The sequence below is a fragment of the Astatotilapia calliptera genome, chromosome 5, assembly GCF_900246225.1.
Source record: "Astatotilapia calliptera chromosome 5, fAstCal1.2, whole genome shotgun sequence".
Classification (NCBI taxonomy): domain Eukaryota; kingdom Metazoa; phylum Chordata; class Actinopteri; order Cichliformes; family Cichlidae; genus Astatotilapia; species Astatotilapia calliptera.
In genome coordinates, this window is record NC_039306.1 from 17,106,893 (window position 1) to 17,127,791 (window position 20,899).

Sequence of the window (20,899 nt, forward strand, 5' to 3'; positions counted from 1 at the left end):
AAAACAGGAGCATATCAAATGCTCTAAATTTCTGGGGGGGGGGGTTGGATTGGAGTTTCTTAAGTGCACTTTGGAAAATCACTTTGCTACACAAAACCAGTTCCACTTTTGCATTGTGCAAGAATAACGGCCCAATTGAGGTCAGATTACAGCAGGATACCAGTTTAACCTGAAGCCAAGTAACAGAAATTTCCGTGAACCACATTACGTGGCTTTTCAGTGGAAATATTTCTTGTTTTCAACAAAAACCTTTTCCTCACATGCTACTTCACTTGAAAAACATCTTAGACCCAACATTGCAGTTTTTGTACATCTTCTAAACGTGTCTCAAACTGTCAAAACAGCTCTTTAACATCCTTACATCTACCACAAAGGTTTTCATCGGAGAATTCAGTAGTGCCCTACAGATGTAATTTTATTCATATCAGTACAAAATAACTTGCAGCTGTACTCACCAACATTTGTTATACCCCAACAATATAAATATAGAAAACAGTTCCGTCATTTTTCAACATAACACCAAGTAATAGCACACTTGTAAAAACAGCACGAACTGACAATAAACCCTAAACCTTTGGTTCAAAGTTCCTGTGTTATAAATGATGTTTAAAAATTATGACTGTAATATTCAGAACACAGGCTTATACCCAGGTTTTCATCAAGGAAGAATAATGAGCTGGAATGCAAAATAACTTTATATGAAATTCAAATACAGGGTTTATTTTTTAACAGATCAGCCGCCCGTGCTTAATACTTGAAAACCAGAAATGTATTTTACCACATACTGTGATTATGACATCAGTACAAAAAAAAAAAAAGTGAAGCTGAAGAAATGGGATGAAGACTAGCTAAAATTGTATATTATATGTGGTTTGCTTTGCTCGTTTGACCTTTTATCAGCACTGTTTTTTTAAACAAAGACAATGTTGCAATCACTGATAAGAAAGCAAATCTGGCATTTGCATAGACATTTATCTGACGTCTTGTAAGCAAACTTGTGCATTTTGGAGTTGAGTGTAAATGAACTCAAGGAAGCATGAGTAACTAGGAAAATGTTCCTTTGCCATATTGTTTTCATACCATTATTTGAAATGGTTGCCAACTTTTGCATATTTTGTGAGTATGGAGAAAAATGTGTTTTCATATAGTTTTCATGCTATTAGAGTTGCTGAATTTGCATGGTTTTGTGTGTAATTCCAAGAAATACTAAGGTGTGCGCAGTTTATCATATTGTTTTGGTGCCCATAGCAGTCGAGTGACTTGAATGTCACTCCTGTAACCGATGTGGGTATCCCAGCAGTACTCTGGAGAAAGCACCCTGCTAGGTTTGTGCAGCCACAGGTATTTGTTTAGGTGACTTTCATCGTGCCACAAAGCCTCCACATTATTTTGTTTATCCTCCATGATGTTTTGGTAGCAGCCCTCAGCCAGAGATTTTACGCTTTTCCATGAGCCTCCAAAGACAGCAGCATGATAGTAGAAATCCCCGTTTTCCATGTAAGCCTTGGATTTCGGGTTTCGGTCATAAGTATAGAAAATCTTTGGAAGGTGGTAGTAGTAGGCGTGGAGCAGAGCCACAGAGTCTCCCAGAGCCTCTGAGCCAAATCTCCCAGTGAACACCTGATCTACATCGAAGCAGAAGACATGCGTGGAGTGGTGGCGAATATCAGACTCTATGACATCTGATATTGCCTTCATTCGCATCATCGAAATGTCCTGCCATCTTGAGTGCCGTTGCACTTTGATCATTTTCAAGGTTCGCTGAGGACCGAGATGGATGTGCAGGACCTTCTCTGGCATGTCGGTAAATACGTAGTAGGACACAGGCAAACCCACCATAAAGTGATGTTCTGAGGAGTTCAGAAAGGTCTCGAGGTATTCGTCCAAGTACCTTTGGTGATAGTGGAGAAAAAGAGTTCATGCTTTATTTCACAGTCTCAAACAGTTAGAAGAATAGAGCACAAATATACAGACTAAATGGCAATTAGAAGACCAGGATGTATTTTAAATAGTCATACTAATGTGAAAACAAACCTTCCCACAGCAAACACTGTTAGAGCAACAGAGGATCCTTCCTTCTTGTGGTTCTGGTCGTAAACTTTAGGGTCAAACATCCCCTCCCAGAGAATAGGAGCTTTCCAAGTTGTGCATGTTTGAACGTCAGTTCGAGACCTGAAGTGGAAAGAAATCGGTTAAACACATATTACACTTAAGTTACCACTTAAGTGTGGTGGTTTTATCAGTTTATTTAAAAAAATAAATAAAAATAGAGATGTGGTAAGGCCTACTAATGCCTTGTTTGTGATAATGATCAACTACAACTATTAGTAAAATGGTAAATGGCCTGCATTTGTATAGCGCTTTTCTAGTCCATAGGACCCCAAAGCGCTTTACACTACATTCAGTCATTCACCCATTCACACACACATTCACACACTGGTGATAGCAAGCTACATTGTAGCCACAGCTGCCCTGGGGCGCACTGACAATGATCAACTACAACTATTAGTTTCTCTTTGCCAGTGTAGAAATGACTGAACAGTCCTCAGAACGATGGTAAAAGAAGTCAGTGAAGATCAGATAGGAGAACTGTAAATTTTCAAAACTGAAAATTCAAACAATTATACATAAGTATTATTTAGATGTTATGGCAGTAAGGACGGACCCGAACACATATTTCACTCTTCACACTTTTCTATATTTCGGTTGTCATCTCTTACAACTCTCAGCTGCAGCTTTTCAGCTGCCAGCCACATAACACGTCCAACAACAACAACAACAACAACTCCTCAGGTCCCGGCACGTTTAATAGGGGAGGGTGATGAGCTGATCGAGCTCAGGTGTGTCCGCCTCCCCCCACAGCCGCGCCACAAACCACGCACCACCACAGATGTGTCACTAGTTCTGTAAGAAAACCAAATCATCCTCAGATGAGTGGAAACTGGTCATAATGTTCTTTTGGGCTCAAGCATGGCTGAACTGGAAACTGCTGGAACATCAACGGCACCGTTTACAGTGAATTGAGTTTTATATCATCATGGACTGAGAGGAGAATACTAAAATTGCCACCATCAAGCTCAGCTCAAATTTCCTGTCAAGCATAGTAGTGGTAGCATCATGCTTTGGGGCCATTTTGCTGCTAGTGGTATTTGGGTATTGTACAAATTAGATGGAGTCACAAAGAAGGAGGACTACTGAAATTAAATCAACAACTGTACAGTGACATTTGGACATAATAGGTGTTGATTTTGGAATAGATAAAGCAGGTTAACATTAAACTGTTTGCAATGTACTTCCCAAAGCCCCAACCTCAAACATATTAAATTTGTGTACTATGCTTAACAGCCAGATTTGTGTCAGGAAAATAACTAATTTAAATAAAATTACCAATTCTGCCAAGAAGAATGCTCAAATATCCAACCAGAATTATACCAGAAGTCTGCTAATGGGAATCAAAAGTGTCTTAGTGAGGTGCAGTTTGCTACGGGACATTTAACCCAGTGTTAGTGGGGGTGTATGCATACCTTTTACTAGTGTAGATTAGAGAAAATCCAAGTAATTTCAAACTAGTTCATCCAAGTCTTTTTTTAAGTCATTAAAGATGTGTGCTATACAATTATTCCACCCTGGAAAATCAGTTCAGTTCAAAACATTCTTAAAATCCCCAAATTGCCATCACAATGGCAGTCCACGCCATCCATGCCACCAATTAATTCTTGGCTTTTGTGAGGGACATGAGTCTAAGACTTCTACGTCAAGCAAAATTTATGCCATCTAAATGATGGCAAATATAATTTATGTTGTAAATTTATGTTGAATGTAGCACCTTGGTTCTGGAGGAACGTTGTGTCGCTTCACTGTGTACTAACTGTATATGGTTGAAGTGACAATAAAGCCAACTTGACTTGACTTGACTATATGAGTCCTATAGTGCCAAGAGGACGTCCTGGGCTTTCTAGTGATGCCAACTTTACATCCATTACGGCTTCCATATTTTATGGCAATAAGGAAGCTTAAGTGCGATTCCCAAAAATTTGTTTGATTCCCAAAAATTTGATTATGTTCATTAGGGGTGCAACGATATTCGTATCGATATTGAACCGTTCGATACAGTGCTTTCGGTTCGGTACGCATATGTATCGAACAATGCAACATTTGTAATTTATTTTATCAATTTTCCTTCTGACGATGCTGTCTGTGTTGAGCGCTCAGTGGATCTGCGCTGGACAGTGCAGCCTAGGCGGAGTAGTCGAACACAGATTCACTGAGCGCTCAACACAGACAGCATCGTCAGAAGGAAGAGCGCAGGGCACCTCCCCCACCCTCATTCAGATCTGGCGTTTGGAATTATTTTGGTTTTCATGTGACGTATGACCCTGAAGGTAAGCGAGTCATGGACTAAAGTAAAACAGTATGTTGGATGTGCCATGCAATGCTCAATTACATTGATGTGAACTAGTGTGCTAGCGCAGTTAGCTCGTTAACGTGTTGGCCGTCTAGCCCCATGCACGGAGCGATCGGCGGTAGCTCGTTAACGGAGATTTGCCGTGTTGTGGCGTTAAGGTCATTTCAACGAGATTAACCTGAAAGCACTAGTGGGAACACAACGAATATGACTGCACATTTACGCAGACATCATCCTAGTGCAAAGACAAGTGGAAGCAGACCAAAACAACAAGCATGCTACTAACTTTAGCCGAGTCATTTAGACAGCTGTTAGCACATGATTCTCCTTATGCTGCTGAGAATATAGCCCAGAAGAAGCGGATAGTATAGCTTTTATTTTGGAAAGAGCCATTTCTCTGTAATAAACTCTCTTTTCCAAAGATGAGTGATTCCTCAATCAGATACAGGGCTTGCAATATCGCTAGCCCGACGTCCGGAGCTAGCGATTTTTTCAGTCGGGCTACCAAAATCTATCTCTTCCCTGCCCGTCGGGCTATTGTAGGAAAAATATATGTCAATGCTTTTGCATTCTTTCAGAAATGTAGCTGGGTAATTATGTCAGTGGCATCGGTGAGCCACTGTCAATATGTGACATATTGAAGTCGCGTTTGAATTTGCGCTTGTTTTTTTGCGCTTGTTTTTTTGCTTTCACTTTGCAATCGTGCGAACTGTGTATAGAGAGCAACAGCACTGATCTGTGAGTGATGATAATTTGTGCACCAATTCCTCTGACATCGTCTTATTAATCGTTAGCTTACTATGCAAACATGACAAGTGAAATCTCCCGCAGCTTAAACATGTGAGAGGTTGATCGCGCAGAGAATCGCTGAGCTTATGTGAGTGAGTGTGTAAAAGCATTTCAGTTCTGCTGAGCCAAATAAGACAGGTCAGGGTGAAGAAGTGACAGCCAAAGAAAAGCTTACCACAAAACGGAGAAGTTATGACAAATCAGACTATAAGGCAAAAAGAAAGTGCAGCTTTATGGTTTCATGGACAAAAGAATTTCTGTGGCTGCGATATGACGAGCTAAATAACCAGGGCTGCACATAAGTGGTCCGCAGGTGCGCATTCGCTGTCAAAATAAAAAACACGCACAAGGGTTAGGGTTAAATTTAAAAACTGTATTTTTGAGTTAAAATATATATTTATAAGTTTAATAAATGACAAATTAAAAAGGCATGAACATTTTTTTGTATCGAAAAAATATCGAACCGTGACACCAAAGTATCGAACCGAACCGAACCGTGAATTTTGTGTATCGTTGCACCCCTAATGTTCATCTGGATGCAGCTTTTTCAGTGGGAGAAACATTTTGTCACTCATCCAAGTGACTTTAGTCTCAGCTGCAGGGTCACTTCAGGTTTCCCCAACCTTATAAAGAGTATATTTACATAATGATTGAAACTAGCACCACTGGTGAACAATGGGCCATGAGTAGGGATGGGTATCGTTTAGGTTTTATCCGATACCGGTGCCAAATCGGTACTTTTGAAACGGTGCCGGTGCTCAAACGGTGCTCAAACCGGTGCTTAAAGAATGGAGAACACAAAATTGGTCCAAAAACCTCTCATGTTCAGCTGTTTTTTGTAAAAAGATAACAATGTTAGCCTTTTCTGCAGCTATGGGGCATATATGGTATCACTCTTGGCTGGAAGCAGTGCTTAAACAATGGAAAAAACACAAACTTTGTCCTAAACCTCTCATGTTTAACTGTTTTCCACTTTTTCTTTGGTCATTTTAGCCTTTTTGGCCAGGGTGAAGGGAGTATCTGCCAAACAAGAGGACAGCCGCATGTAGCTATGATGATGTTTGCTAGTTCACCTTACATGCATTAATGTAATAACGTGGTTAGCCTACTCAACGTAAATTACACACGAACAACATTAAGCTACTCGCCCAGAGAAGAACGGCTGCTGCTGCATCATCATCCTCATCATTTCTGCTACACTGGCAGGGCTAGGGGCCAGGACTCTACTCTTCGGGTTTTTGGGGGATGTTGCATAACAGGTAACCCACCCGCAGTAGATGTGCTCGGTGTGAGGTCTCGCAGCAAGCTATCAAATACGGCGCATTTCTGGGCTTTTAAAAAAAACGCTATGCGTCGCCAGGTGTTTCATCGGATTCGAGGTGTTACCTCCTTTGACAGTATCACAGTATCAGCTTAAAGCACTTGTTGCAGGCTGCTGAGTTTGCATATTTTGCTGTGAAGTACAGCCATACTTTTGACCGCTTCGCCTTGGACATTTTTAATCTGTAGCTCTGCTCTAAAAGAACGTACGTACCTGGGCCCATCTACTATCCTCGGAAACGTAAAATGATTGGCTAGAAGTGTATCACAGCTCAGGAAAAAAAAGCACCGAAATAAAGCACCGAAATGTGCGCTGCTTTTCGGTCTGGTTACTACCGTTTATGTCAGAACCGGTGCCATCATGGCACCGGACACCGGTACCCATCCCTAGCCGTGAGGTCAGTTTTATAGTCAATAATATGCAAATTATCATGCCCATTGATCAACAACCACTAATCAAAGACAATTGATTAATGACCTTTGGTCAATGGCCATGAGAAGCATTCACAGAGAGTTGGGGAACAGCTGCAATAACAAGCTGTAAGCTGGTGAAAGATGTAACCTTGATTCAGAGACGACCTTTTCCTTTTCACATAAATGGCCACATTGATGTTTCACTCAAACCAGCGTTTGCGGTACCCCAGCATTTATGGTACTCATGGCTATTAATCAATACCATTGATCAATGGTCATTAAAACGCCACGTCCAGATGAACAAGATCAAGTTTTGGGGATTTCTCTACCTGGATGATTGAGCAGTTATTCAATACATGTTCTTATGCTTAATTTGGTATAATTTCTGAAATGTAATTTCAAAATATAAATTGTATTCAGCATTCTTTGTAGGGGAGAGTAGGGCTTTTAAAAAAAAAAAGCAGAGGTGAGACAAAGGATTTTACTTCAAATTGGATAGGGGGAATCAGATGTGTAGGTGTCAGGGGATGAGGTGGAGGAGTCCCAGTTATTAGAGCAGGAAGGTGAGAGCTCAGAGGACATACAAGAAGCCTGAGCAAAGGACAAAGTGACCACACTAGGGGTGGGTTTTTATAATCGATTTATCGATTAAAATCGATTCTGGCTTGGATAACGTAAAATCGATTCATTAAAATCCTGAATCGATTTTTTAATATTAATTTATTTTGCCCGAAATGCCACAATCTCAGGTGAAAGATCACAAAATTTCAACAACCACCAAACAGCTAAGACAGTAAATGAGAGCAGGTACACGGCTTCTGCACAAAGACGTAAACACACAGCGCGGACCCGCGGATCAGAATCAGTGAGATGTCACCTTTCTCAGCTGACGGTCGGGGCTGAAAGCCGACAGCTTGCTGATTCTGATCCGCGGGTCCGCGCTGTGTGTTTACGCCCTTTTTGCGCTGATCATATGGCTGTTAGTTTTATCTCTCTCCAAACAATATTGACCGAACCAGCAGCAAAAAAGATCCAAACTATGCTTCACATAAACATCGTCATGAATTCCCTCTGACTTTTGCTGACTTTTCAGGATAAAAATCACACTTCATGCACAGCTCTCTCTCTCTCTCTCTCTCTCTCTCTGTTTTATGGTAGGATAAATGTATCTATATATGTTTTAGTCTAAGTGCCTGGTTTTTTGATGAACTGCTGGACTTCCAGACCAGCAGGTTTATAATAATAATAATAATAGATTGGATTTATATAGCGCTTTTCAAGGCACCCAAAGCGCTTTACAATGCCATTATTCATTCATTCTCACATTCACACACTGGTGGAGGCAAGCTACAGTTGTAGCCACAGCTGCCCTGGGGCAGACTGACAGAAGCGAGGCTGCCATATCGCGCCATCGGCCCCTCTGGCCAACACCAGTAGGCAGTAAGGTAAAGTGTCTTTCCCAAGAACACAACGACCAGGATAGAGAGCCCAGGGATCGAACCGGCGACGTTCCGGTTACAGATACGCTTCCCAACCTCCTGAGCCACGGTCGCCCATGGTCGTTAGGGAAGTCTTTATGGGCGCGCGCGCACACACGCACACACACACACGGTATTCTTTGTCCACATGTACACTTATATGAAACATCATATGTTAATGAACCTATGCATATTCATGTAACCAAAATAAAAGGAGTGCTATGGGGAACCTGGCTGAGAGTCTGACGGAGGTCAAGTGGGTGGAACGACACTTGGCTCCAGGCAGGTCTCCCTCATGCATGAGTAACACAAAGAACTTTGCCTACTTGTGTCTTGCTTTTTGCTGTGTAGTAAATTGTCTTGAATGTTCCAGCGAATAGGTTTATGCTACAAACCTATCAGTGTTTGAGACCAGAAACGGTAGCACCTTGGTTGCCAAAATGAAAAGTCTTGATGGTCTTACCAAAAGTCGAGGCTGACATCAACGCTGTTGTCCAAGGTTGACAGCTTTCCATTTTCCAGTGAGCACTTTTCCATGGGTATGAAACCTATCAAAATACTGATATCAAAAGCATTTTATAGTTTGTTTTCTTAAATGTCATCATCACAATGACAATATGTAATACTCTGTGGTGAGTTAAAGACTGTCAATCCGGTCGTTAAGTGATGACGTGACGAATCCTACTTCCGGGCCTAAAGTAGCTGCGTTTAATATGGCTTTTGTGTTGTTAACATGTTTAATGTTATGTATTTTCTTCTATTTAATCTCAAAAAGCTCCTAAAACAGTCAGTGATCACTGTTGACCTCCCTCGGCTTTTATTACCGCTAATCATTTATTTAAGATCAGTTTTTAAAACCCTGGGATGTAACTACAGCCCAGCCCATGCAGCAGTATATGAATGACTAACCTCGTATTGTGGATGGATTATCTCAGTTGTTCTCCTGGCTGAAGTTTGGTCCTTTTACAGCATCCTGTCATGCGATTACATTTGTTCCTGACCACCGAGAACACTCACGTTAACTTTTATCGAGTGGGAAAAAAGTTAGCTTGTTTATATTATGCTAACATAGTTGTGTCGCTAGCGGTCACGTAGCACATCATTATATACCAGCTAGCCAAACTTCAGTAACCCTACAAACGTCACTGCTGTTTAGTTTTTTGTCTTCATTTATGTTGGAAGTGATAACAGAGCTGTACGTTTTAATTTGTTTCCAAAACCCCGCAGTCAGGACATGCTATATTGTATTTAGATAGAAGCTAGCGAGCTAACTTCCTGCTAACTTCTAAATGTCATAAATTCCGTTTTCATGGATGCCTGGATGTTAAACTCAATTGTTACACCTGGTAGAGCAGAACGCTGATCATTTTATTAAAGATAAAAGACTTTAGACAGTTTTTCAACTCTCAGTAATGCCATAGTGATCGTTTGATATATGGACCTGCAGCGGAGTTTAGGCCCAGACACGGCTAGTGACGTCAGACTTAACGACCCGATAGTACGCACCTTGTTTACTAATGTAATCTAGTCTATATTTAGAAAGAAACATGATTAAGGTTGTTTTATTTAAAGGAACATTTTGGATTATGTTTAGTGGTAATATGTATAATGATATCTCTGTCATTTACCTTACAACAGTGATTCAAACAGAGTGGACACAAGAAAAGCCAGCCACATATTTCAAAAACAACAAAATCTACATCTCCAAAACGATCCCTGTTGGATCCATGTAGTTGTGTTGCAGGAATGCCATTTCAGGGATGTCGAATTAAACTGGCAGCTGAGGGTTTTTTTGTGTTTTTTGTTTAAAGATACTCACTGCATGGATGGACGTGTGAAGTAGAGAGCACAGAGTGCAGCCGGAACCCAGAGCAAACATTTCAGCGTGCACTTTATCTTCTGGAAGCATCTGCAGGTGAAAGGTTCAAAATTAACCATAAATACTGAGACTGAATTTCAATTTTAATTTCAGTAACTGGGCAGAAGAAGTGTTACTGAACAGGCAAAGATGACATAAACACTAACCAGGGTGTTTTTAATACCTCATAGTTCACAGTGCTTCAACTTCACCAGACAACACTGAGAAATAATCTGAGAAAAGACAAAAAGGCATGGGTTTGGCTGAATTGGCAACTCTGACATTATTCTTAAGCTTTGCTATAACTGTTACCTGTAGAACAGCATCAGAAACCAATCTTTTTTTTAAAAAACAAAAAAACATTTGACATATTTTACATACATATTTTCAGAAGCTTGTATTTAATCTCTATAAGAAACAATCATATTAAGCAGAATGCAAATTACACATTTATTGAGAAAATTACGTGTTTTTATTGGAAATGAAGGGAGGAAAATATATGGTTCTCCAAAAGAGAAAAATAAACCAAAACTCCATATTACGGAGTTGACAAGGTGCTGAGGGTGGTGACAATAACAAGATATTATTTCTTTCAAAATGACCATTAAACCTTAGCAACCTTTGTAATATCACAAGACACATCATAACAATTCTGTTTTTGCACATGTCAAGTTCTACATCTTAATAGTTTACCAGCAAGAAGCCGCCTACTACTCCTTGATTCCTAAAGTACTCTGGTTGTGTGTTTAGACCCTGCTGTACTTTCTCTCCTTTTGTCTCTCTGTGCTTTCTTTCAAAAACTTCTCTGCTGCCTTTTTTCTCTTTCTTTCAGAATCACTGATGTTCTTTATTTTTCTCTTTTTCACTCTATTTCTCCATCTTTGCCTTTCCTTTATGAGAAACTCTTTCTTCAACTCGGGCTGGCTGCTAATTTTTTCTCTCTATATAGTGATGTGCTACATGATTGCTAGCGACACAGCTATGTTAGCATAATATAAACACAGTGAAGCTGGAGGATGAATGCTAACTTTTTTCCACTTGATAAAAGTTAACGTGATGGTTCCCGATGGCTAGGCTGACAGTGATCACTGACTGTTTTTAGGGGCTTGTTCAGATGTAATAGAACAAGATAAAAAGCATTAAAACATTTTAACAGCACAACAGGCTTAATAAACACAGAGTAGTTTAGGCCCGGAAGCAGGATTCATACATCATCACTTAAAGAACAGCTCTCGGGGTACAGCTAGCTCAGTAGATGCCACATGATCAGAAGGTTGGGCGTACAAATCCAACGAACAGCGGCTATCCTGGATTTGTAGCTGCCCACTGCATCACTGAGTGAATGGGTTAAATGCAGAAGACTAAGCATTTTCCTACAGGATTAATGATGTACACATAAACAATGAGATTCAAGATAAGACAAATTTGATAATATTTGACACCAGGGCCGTGCAGAGAGGTTTAAAGGGGCGGGTGCTCAAAGTTAAAAAGGGGCACATTGAACCAGGCTGAATAACAACAACACACATTCATCAAGAATCTAATATGGGAAGGGCAGGGCTGTGTTGATCTGAGACTGTAGACATTAAAAAGTCCATAGGAGAGATGGTAGCTGATTAAACAAGTGTCATGAGATAATAACAAAATGCAAAGATTGGTGACAGCACTTGGAACCATAAGGCAACAAAAACTGTGAGAAATAAATTAGGCTCTGCCTGTGAATCACTCTTTGCTTCTCTTCTTCCTTCCATCCCATCATTTCATATATCACTCTCCACTTGCTGTCTGAGAACAAGGCACAACTTGCTATTGCAATAAACTATAATCTAATTATCCACACCTAACAACTCCAGCACTTAATCTGTAATAAAATGATGACAGAAAAATGTTATAGCCCTGCCTTTAGTAGCCTCATACAGCTCCTACTGTTTCCTCCTCATGTCCTTACCAGGCACGTCTGGACGATGTTATATCATGAGTAATAATTTAAAAAAAATCCATTTACATAAAACACACACATGCGCGCACACACAGTGACATTTTAGACCTTCTTCAGAATACTGTATATACTATGGGCACCATGGTGTTGACACACTATGGTTGTGACAGAGTTTTATCAGAAAGGTGTGCAATAAATGAAATTTAAAAAAAAAAAATTATCACAGCAGTGACCTCATGGCATGTGTATCAAACAGGAAGTGGTAAAGGGGTCCTCAGAGTGTAAGCTACCCATAATAATTCCTGATTCTTTTGTACTTTTAAAAAAATCTGATGGTGTTGACAAAAACTCTGGACACCATTTTAATCACTTAGAAAATATGTAAAAATACATTTTCAATTGCATATTTTGATATTATATAAGGTATTGACTTAAATACTTAGTGACGAGAGCCATGATGTTTAATTTTACATTACTTTTAATTTTTTTTCTGTATTTTAATATTATCACAACTGCTTCTGGACAATGGATTTTTAGGGTGCTGGTAATGTATTGTACCATTTAAAATAAATAAATATGTATAATAAAATGCAAAATCATACTTTTGTTGTATACAAATTGCCTTGGTTTGTCTTTTTGGCATCGTGGCTACATTTCTGTAGAAGTGTATTGGGGTTGCAATTAGTAGTAGTGCATAGCGTTTCATGATCGTGCTCTAAAGTAGCTTGTTTATCCCAAATTTCTTGTGCAGCCTGTAAAGGTGGCCCAGTCTGTAGGTTTAGCAGTCCAATGGAGTTGATTCATGTAGTTTGTTCAGTTCTTGTGCTGCGGCCGGTGAGATGTTACGCATTCTTTAAAGATTCCTTTGAACGTGTTGTTTTCTCTCATAAATAATATAAAACAAAAAAGCAAGCAAGGTCTGTAATGTCATTGCAGGATTTCTATTTTTACATTTTTCATTAAACAAACCAAAACGTATTTTGAACTCATTCTGATGTCGGCATTTACTCTGGCGAACGTGCAAGAAGAGGCAATATTACGTCCAACTGGGAAATGAAGAGACCTAAAACGACCTAAAAACCCCTATATTTATCTTCAGTTTAAGTAAAGAAGAAGAGGAAAAACTTCCTATAAGGAACCGAGATGAAAAAAATAACCTACCTGTGAGTCGCCGACCCCCTTAAGGAAAATTTTAAAAACCAAACAGGCTACCACTTCAGGAGGAAGATTCGTTGTCGCGTTGTGGCTCACAGAAGAGCCTCCGTGCTCACAGATAAAATTGGCTCAGGACGGGGCTCAGTTTAAAGCAAAAGCAACGTATATATCCGCTTTCCTTTACACTATTCGCTCCAATAGAAAGCTTAAGCGTTAAAACGGCCGTGAAGTCTTCTGCGAATCTCCCGATATTTAAAAATATAAACTATATATGAAATTAGTTGTAATTCGGCTTAAAACTGCGTAATTTTAGAAACAGGTGGGAAGTGCACAAATATAGAATTTATGAATACGAATAAATACGTAAATTATTGAAACAGCAGCCATGCAGAAGTCTGAGTAAGTCGATATCTTAAGATATCTGCACATTACACAGGGGAAAGTGCTATATAAATAAAGCGGTCTTGCTTTGTTTTAGCTAAAACGAAATTTTGAACTAAGGATGGCAACTTCTTCCGTGGTGGAAACAAACATCCATGCTTTTAAAGCTCTCTGTAGATGCACGAAGAGAGAAATGCTCACACATTTCGTTTCTTCAGAATCATAAATATTTTGACACACCTGTACTAGGTTCCTTGGCTCAGTTTTATTTTCTTCCATCTTGTACAAATATCCACAGTTGTGTCCCCACGTGGCCCATTAGTTGATGTAATCACGCCTTTCGTCTTCTGTCTTCTTTTGGGCAAAAATACCTCCTCGGAATATTCAGTGTCGCCTGTGACACTCAATCATTTCCTTTATCATAGAAGTGCGAACAACTAAAGACGAGCCACTGCGCGCAGCCATTACGCACTGCTGTGTGGCTCATGTTACCTGTTATCTTTAATTCAACAGAAGGTGATGTAGGTTACAACACGATCTTACCGCTATTAGCAACATTAAAGACGTAAAAGGTGTTATTCAGAGGGCAACCTAGCGTGAAAAACAATTTTCTCACGATATTAAATTACATTTTTCGGTTTTCTTGCTTGTCTTTGCGCGTTGGGTTTTCTCTCTAGCTCACAGATCTCATCCTCTCTGACAGGTCAAATAAAGTAACAGCCGCCATAAACATTCAGGGATTTATGTTATTATATTGCAATTCTGAAACAAATGAACCAATATTCAAATAAAGATTGGAGAACAGTGATTACCTGTAGTTTTAGAGATGGCAGGAAATCGCAGTCTGTCTCACTAACGGGTTACAACAAGTGACAGGAGTGCCATAAAATGCCTTTGTGTTTCCGTGTCTGTACACAGCAAATCCAGCATGTCCAAATTAACACTGTCGGATTTGATTTCAACACTATTAAAGTGTCTATATGGGTCCACACCAGAGAGTGTTAATTTAACTCTTTTTGGAGAGTTGGTACGTTAACTCTGATTTAGTGTTAAACACCAAATCTGTCTGGAGTTGATAATTTAACACTTGGTGTTAAGAGTTTATATATTAACTCTCAAAGAGCATTTTAGTTTAACTACGTAAGAGTTATCTTCTAATTCATTCTAAAAAGCGGGAATTTTACTGTTCTGAACTTCTAGAAATTTCTTTTGGAAATAAACATTTACTAAAAAGATGCAATGGTTTTTGAAAAACATTTATTCTGAACTGTGCACCACAATTTCAAAACATTTTCTGAAAGATGTAACAGTATACATGTTCTCACTTTCATTAGAATTTTGTTTATCAAAAGGTCTGACATGGTAAATGCAAATAACAGCATTCTCATCACTTATTTCTTCAATACAATATGCATGTCCTTCATTCATCCCTTTGTGGAACTTCAACGCACTTCTGCTCTCCCCATATTCCATCTTCACAAGCATATCCTGTGTGGAGATTGAATAAAAATTAGTTGACACCAATTAATGGCACAAATAATCCAGTAAACAATTGCAGCACAGTAAAAAAAAAAAAAGGAATCCTCTTTGAGCCATTACTTGTGTAAAGTATTTTCCCAAAAGACAAAGACACATGCAACAGGTAATACTGAACTAAATGTAAAACCTCAACCTTTTTCATTTTTACCTAAACCGTGTGCACAAAACTCTGGAGGGATCTATGCTAACGTAGAATCCAGTCAGGACGTCTGCTACTGCTGTTTGCTCGTTTTTTATTTTATTTTATGGGCGATCGTTTTCAGGCTTCAAGTAGCACCATTATACCAACATTTCACATTCTAGACATTGTTTTAGGTGTATTTGACCAAAAGTTTGACTGAAAATTCACATGCAAGCTTTTTTTCAAGGCTGTGGTATTTGCCCGCAAACAATACCTTTCAGCTAGCTAAAACAGAATATTATGCTATCAGCGAGCAACATGGCTAATGCCTTTCACACAGCTTTGTCTCAACTCCAAAGAGCCACAGAAGTAAAAGCTCATAATAACAATTGAAACAATCTTTGAAAAAAAATGACTTACCAAGCAGGGCAAACAACTCAAATATGTAGAGCAAAATGTTCTGAAACGGCTTCACTTCAGCTTCGATTGGAGCCGTGCTGGGGGCGGAGTCTGTGAATTTACTCTGTTGGTGTTATAGCCCCTCTAGGAGTTCAGAGTTAAGAGGTCAAGAGTTAATGTTTCCATTGTAACACCTCCAGATTTGACAGAGAAACACTCATTTTTAACACTCGATTTTAACTACTATCATTTTACACCTCAGAGTTACATTAAAAGAATGTGACTCTGCTTAGAGTAAAATTAACTCTACTTTTGCAAGGAGACTATTAACACCAAAAAATCTAACACTTTTGAATTTAGAAAAAAGCCTAAATTAAGAATACCGCAAAGATGAGCCGTTGTTTTAGATCATGCTGTATTATCTCCAAGATCTGGAGATGAAGCTTAAACTAAAACTTAAAACAATGGTCCACATACTGATCACAAACACATTTTCAGTAGATTACTCACAGAATAAATGCACTTGTGTAAATCATGCGCATTGTTCAGTGAGACAGAATAGCGAGGTCATAGGTCCTCCTCTCCAATATGGCAGAAGCGAGGCAAAGAGAAACTTCACCAGTCATCATTTCCTTGTTTTGCAGGAACATTTAATCAAACTCTGGGTCGGTTACACCTGTCTTCGGCAAGTTACTCTGTGATGCATCCATTGGTGTGTGTGAATGTTAGCTGGGAAGAGGGGCGGTGTTGGTGTGAATGGATGATCATGAGCATAGTGTAAAGGCATTGAGTGCTGAGATAGAGCAGAAAAGTGCTAAATGAGAACCATTCTACAAATTTTATTTATTTATTTTTTACCATAGATAGAAATCTGCTTGACAGACAGGTGGACCCACATGTTTTCATGCTGTACAGAGCAAAAACAGCATATCACCTTCTCTGTCTTACTCTCTCACTCTCTCACTCTCACACACACACACACACACACACACACACACACACACACAGTGAGTCACATTCACACTTTTAACCTTGATCATAACATCACGCCGCTCAATACTCTACATTACAATAGTCTAACTAAAGTAACATAAAGACAACGGTGGCCCCTTGAAGTCCAAGGGATGCTTATTGCATAATTCACAGAATAACGAGCACATTTATTTACAGAATTTCTCATTTAATAAGTTCCCAGTGACCAATTTCTAGATAAATCCATAACCCCCCACACACATATTCCACTGTGGGGGCATGTTTTCAACATAGAAGTGGAAACAAATGTTTTAGTCCATTACAAAAACACAAACTATTCACCAAGGAAACTTAATCTTTCTGACCTTACACTGTAAAAGAACAAAAAAAACCCCCCAAAAAAAAACCTGTAGATTTTACGGTGAAACGCTGGCAGTTGTGGTTGCCAGAAATCTACCGTAAAATTACGGGTGAAACATTTTCTTCTTTAACGGTAACAAGGTATTGTTATTGTTGATTTTACGGTTAAAAACAGTGCTAGGGTCAATATTTTACCGTAGAAGAAAATGTTTTAACTTGAAGAAAAAAATAATGTTTTTCTCTAGAATTAACATGAAAATAACATATAAAATAAAGTTTGTGACAGAAAACAACATTTTTTCCCTGTAAAATTAACTATCAAAAAATAATAAAATACAATTTTATTCTGTAACCGTTTTTAGACTAGAGTGCTCTTAAGTGTTCTACTCTGTAAGCTTAATACACAAACCATGATTTTATTCAAATTACTAAATGTAACACAAAAATGTCCACCTTAAATTTCCAAAAAAGTATTTTATTTAACATCTTTGATGTTTTGAACATCAAACATTTACATTTGTACTCAACAAATCACAAATAGTTACTAGTTATCTCCATGACAGTAACAGTGAGGAATCACAGAATTCTTACAAGTTCTGTTCAAACTGTGCAAAACCAGTGCTGTAAGTTGAGCACACATTATACTTCACATTACCTTTAGCAGACAATTCAGACACCTTTAAGTGTTTTGGTGCTGTTCTCACTGCATAAATGTCAGTACACGTAGAATCTTGACTTTTCAAATTATCCAAATACAAATATAGAGAATTAAACATTTTTTCTATAATTGAAAGAAAATCTGAATTGAAGAAATTACAGGAACAAGTTTACACCCACATATTTTGCACACAGAACTGAGCAGTAAACCTGAAAATGTACATCTTAAAACTGCATCAGGTAACAAACAAAAACTTTACACTTGTTTTGAGAACTTCAACTGCAAATTTTTGGATAACTACAAAATGCCAGCAATGTACATGCAGCATACTTTTACACTATTGGAATACAAATATCTTTAAAACTGGGAAAATTAAAATCCAAGAAACAAAATCGCAGGTTTACCACATTTTTACCAGATACATTTTTCAGATATAAAACAGTGAATCAAAAGTAGACCATGTACTTTTACAAATTGTGTCTAGTAAAACTTCACATTGTTAAACTTCCCACTCACAATCAGAAATGTAACAATTGTTTCAAAAACAGAACATCTGTAGAGTATGTAACATAGTATACCTTTATCACTTTGTCTCAAACAAGAGGGTTAGGACTAGATCCACTCATGGTCAGCAATGTCCGAGATGAGAGTGAGGACTCTGGGATTGACTGAGAACACTTTTTTCTTCTTGGATTCAACCTTGGTGCCTCTCTCAGAATTTATAGAAAAGAAACACCTTCATGAAAAAAGGGCGAGAGAGATTGAGGAAATTAACAACCTGAGGTGGGATATCAAATGGCCAAGTTTGAAAAGCACAAAACTAAATCCATAATAAAATAAATTTTACCGTTGAAGGAACTCCAGTGTTGATCGCAGTTCTACAGGGTAGTGTATGTTAAAGCAGTAGTAACTGCCAAACATTAGGCAGATAGCAGAGGTGAAGGTTGTGATGCGGTCGTTGACAGTCTTCTTGTCAATGCTCAACATGAATGTCTCAGCAGCGAAGCAGGAGGAACCTGAGAATTAAAACAACAACAACAACAAATTTAAAACTTTAATAACAAGAGCTTTAATGTCAGTCATATATAGAAATACAGAGATACTTGTTACATGGATCATAGGATGAGTTATGTTACTAGTTGAACTTATATGGTTGTGTTATCCAGTGTATTAGTGAGGAAGCAACAGAACATGAAACTAAACAAGCCAAGAGTACAAGAACAGTTACAACAGAAAAAAAAAAGTTGAATTTTGCTCTTTCAGCTTACCGCAAACAATGATGAAGGGTGTTAGTGGGATGTTGAGTAGAGAGAAGTACACAGCCAAAACCTTGTGCTTCTTTTTGGCAGAACCAAGTGGGTTCACTACTTCAAATGCATCCTGGTATAGAACCAGCTTGAGGCAATGTGGATTTTCCTGAAAAAATTTGTTTGACACAAACACGTTACCATCACAACAGTCCCTGAGAACATCTGGTCTTGAAACATTAAGATTCACTGATATGAGACCTTGCCAAAAACTTGATTCCAACATACCCTTCAAAATATTTAGCAGAGGAACACAATAGGCAAATCTCTCCATCCTGTTCTCGTCCCTGCCCAAAAACACTTTTCTGGGTTCAACATACTTGAACACATCTTTAAAGCACTGGACTCTTGAATAAGCAGTTCTCAGGGGCCCAGTGTGACAAGCTGAGAACAAGTCAGATTGTTTTACTGTGTCACAGATTTTTATGTCTTCATCTGAAACTGACATATCTTTTAGAAGTGACTATAGAGGCCAAGCCTACGCTTGAAGCCACTGAGGTGGTCGTTAACGGGGGTGACGCGATGTCACTGGTATGCATGAATTAAGTTAACAGTCCAATAATTCCAGCAGTATGTATCTTGTCCTTTTTGTTCTTTATTCCGTATCGACTTAGCATAACAGCGCAACGGTCACAAACTGTTTGCCTTCTCAATGACACACCTGACGCCGATTACGTGCGTCTCTTATCATCTCGTCCATAAAGTTTTTATATTCTTTATGCAACTGTTCATTGTTGAGAAGTTTTCGTTGTAGACTTTGCAATCTTTGTTTAACTATGGAGAAATTGTTTGGCATCTTTATGTTATCCTTTTTAAAAGGTAACTTCAAACAGTAGTGTCCATCTTCCATTGTTGCAGATTTTTCCATGATCTTCATGAACTTAAGGTCCTCCCTTGACAAACCCTTTTCCTCTGTAACCATTTCATTAAAGTCATAGTTATATTGACTTTTCAACATTTCCTCCAGCTTACAAACAGATATCCTATTTACAACTGTTGGTGGGTGCTCGCTGTCCAAGTTGCTTTTACCATCTTCCATGGGCCCACTTATGACCCAACCCAATGCTGTTCTTATAGCATATGGGCCATTCCCCTGGCTATGAATGACCTTAGTCTATTCAATGTATACATCTGTCCCAATTCATGTATATTTTGTATTTCTTCAACAATGGTTTGAATGGTAGATGCTGGCAGAAGATGCTGTCCCTGTAGTTTAATGTAAAACATACATGCATGTCTGAGATACAGGTCACTGAAATTAGACCCATCCATACCAGGGTCTTCTATATCTGATACACTGGCACCTTCCTGTATGTGTATGGTGGCACTTGTAGATGGACTCAGAGTATCTTTGTTTAAACCACAAATCACATTTTCCTAACGTTTGTGTTTTCTAGACATATGGGAGGTAAATGTAGATTTTACAGAGAACTCACTTTGGCATCCTCTCACTGGACAAGTTACATGCCGTCCCTCTTCTATGTGTTCCTGTAAGTGAGCAATCAAAGCTTTAGTTCCCTCACATTGGCATTCACAAAGTGAGACAGTGCAATTCAAACCCATTACGGTAGCATTCTGAGAAACAGTTGCGGTACCAGTGTGGTGGCAGTAGAAGTGAGACTTTAAAGCAGCATATCCAGAAAACACCTGCTTACAACTTACTTCAACACATTTAAAAATACACCGGGGTTCATTACGATGCAGTCTGCAATGCAAAACATAAGCTTTCACGGACTGAACCGATTCTCCACATATGCTGCAAAAATACATAATCAATATGACACAGCTGCGAGGCTAGCTAACT

General features: G+C 38.9%; 1 protein-coding gene across 5 annotated transcripts; it reads right to left on the minus strand.

The window, feature by feature from the left end:
- Positions 1 to 397: 397 nt before the first annotated feature.
- Positions 398 to 14,611, minus strand: LOC113022338 (alpha-1,3-galactosyltransferase 2-like). Of its 5 annotated transcripts, none has more exons than XM_026167635.1 (6): positions 14,552 to 14,611; positions 10,449 to 10,497; positions 10,226 to 10,315; positions 8,870 to 8,965; positions 2,035 to 2,172; positions 398 to 1,891 (listed from the first exon to the last, which is right to left on the minus strand). In XM_026167635.1, exons 2-6 carry the CDS (start codon positions 10,451 to 10,453, stop codon positions 1,207 to 1,209), a joined length of 1,014 nt encoding a protein of 337 aa, XP_026023420.1. In that variant the 5' UTR covers positions 10,454 to 10,497; positions 14,552 to 14,611; the 3' UTR covers positions 398 to 1,206. The 5 variants fall into 5 exon arrangements, with proteins under 5 accessions (XP_026023420.1, XP_026023418.1, XP_026023419.1 ...); XM_026167633.1 differs by lacking the exon at positions 14,552 to 14,611 and adding an exon at positions 13,980 to 14,233; XM_026167634.1 differs by lacking the exon at positions 14,552 to 14,611 and adding an exon at positions 13,365 to 13,929.
- Between the last annotated feature and the right edge of the window lie 6,288 nt (positions 14,612 to 20,899).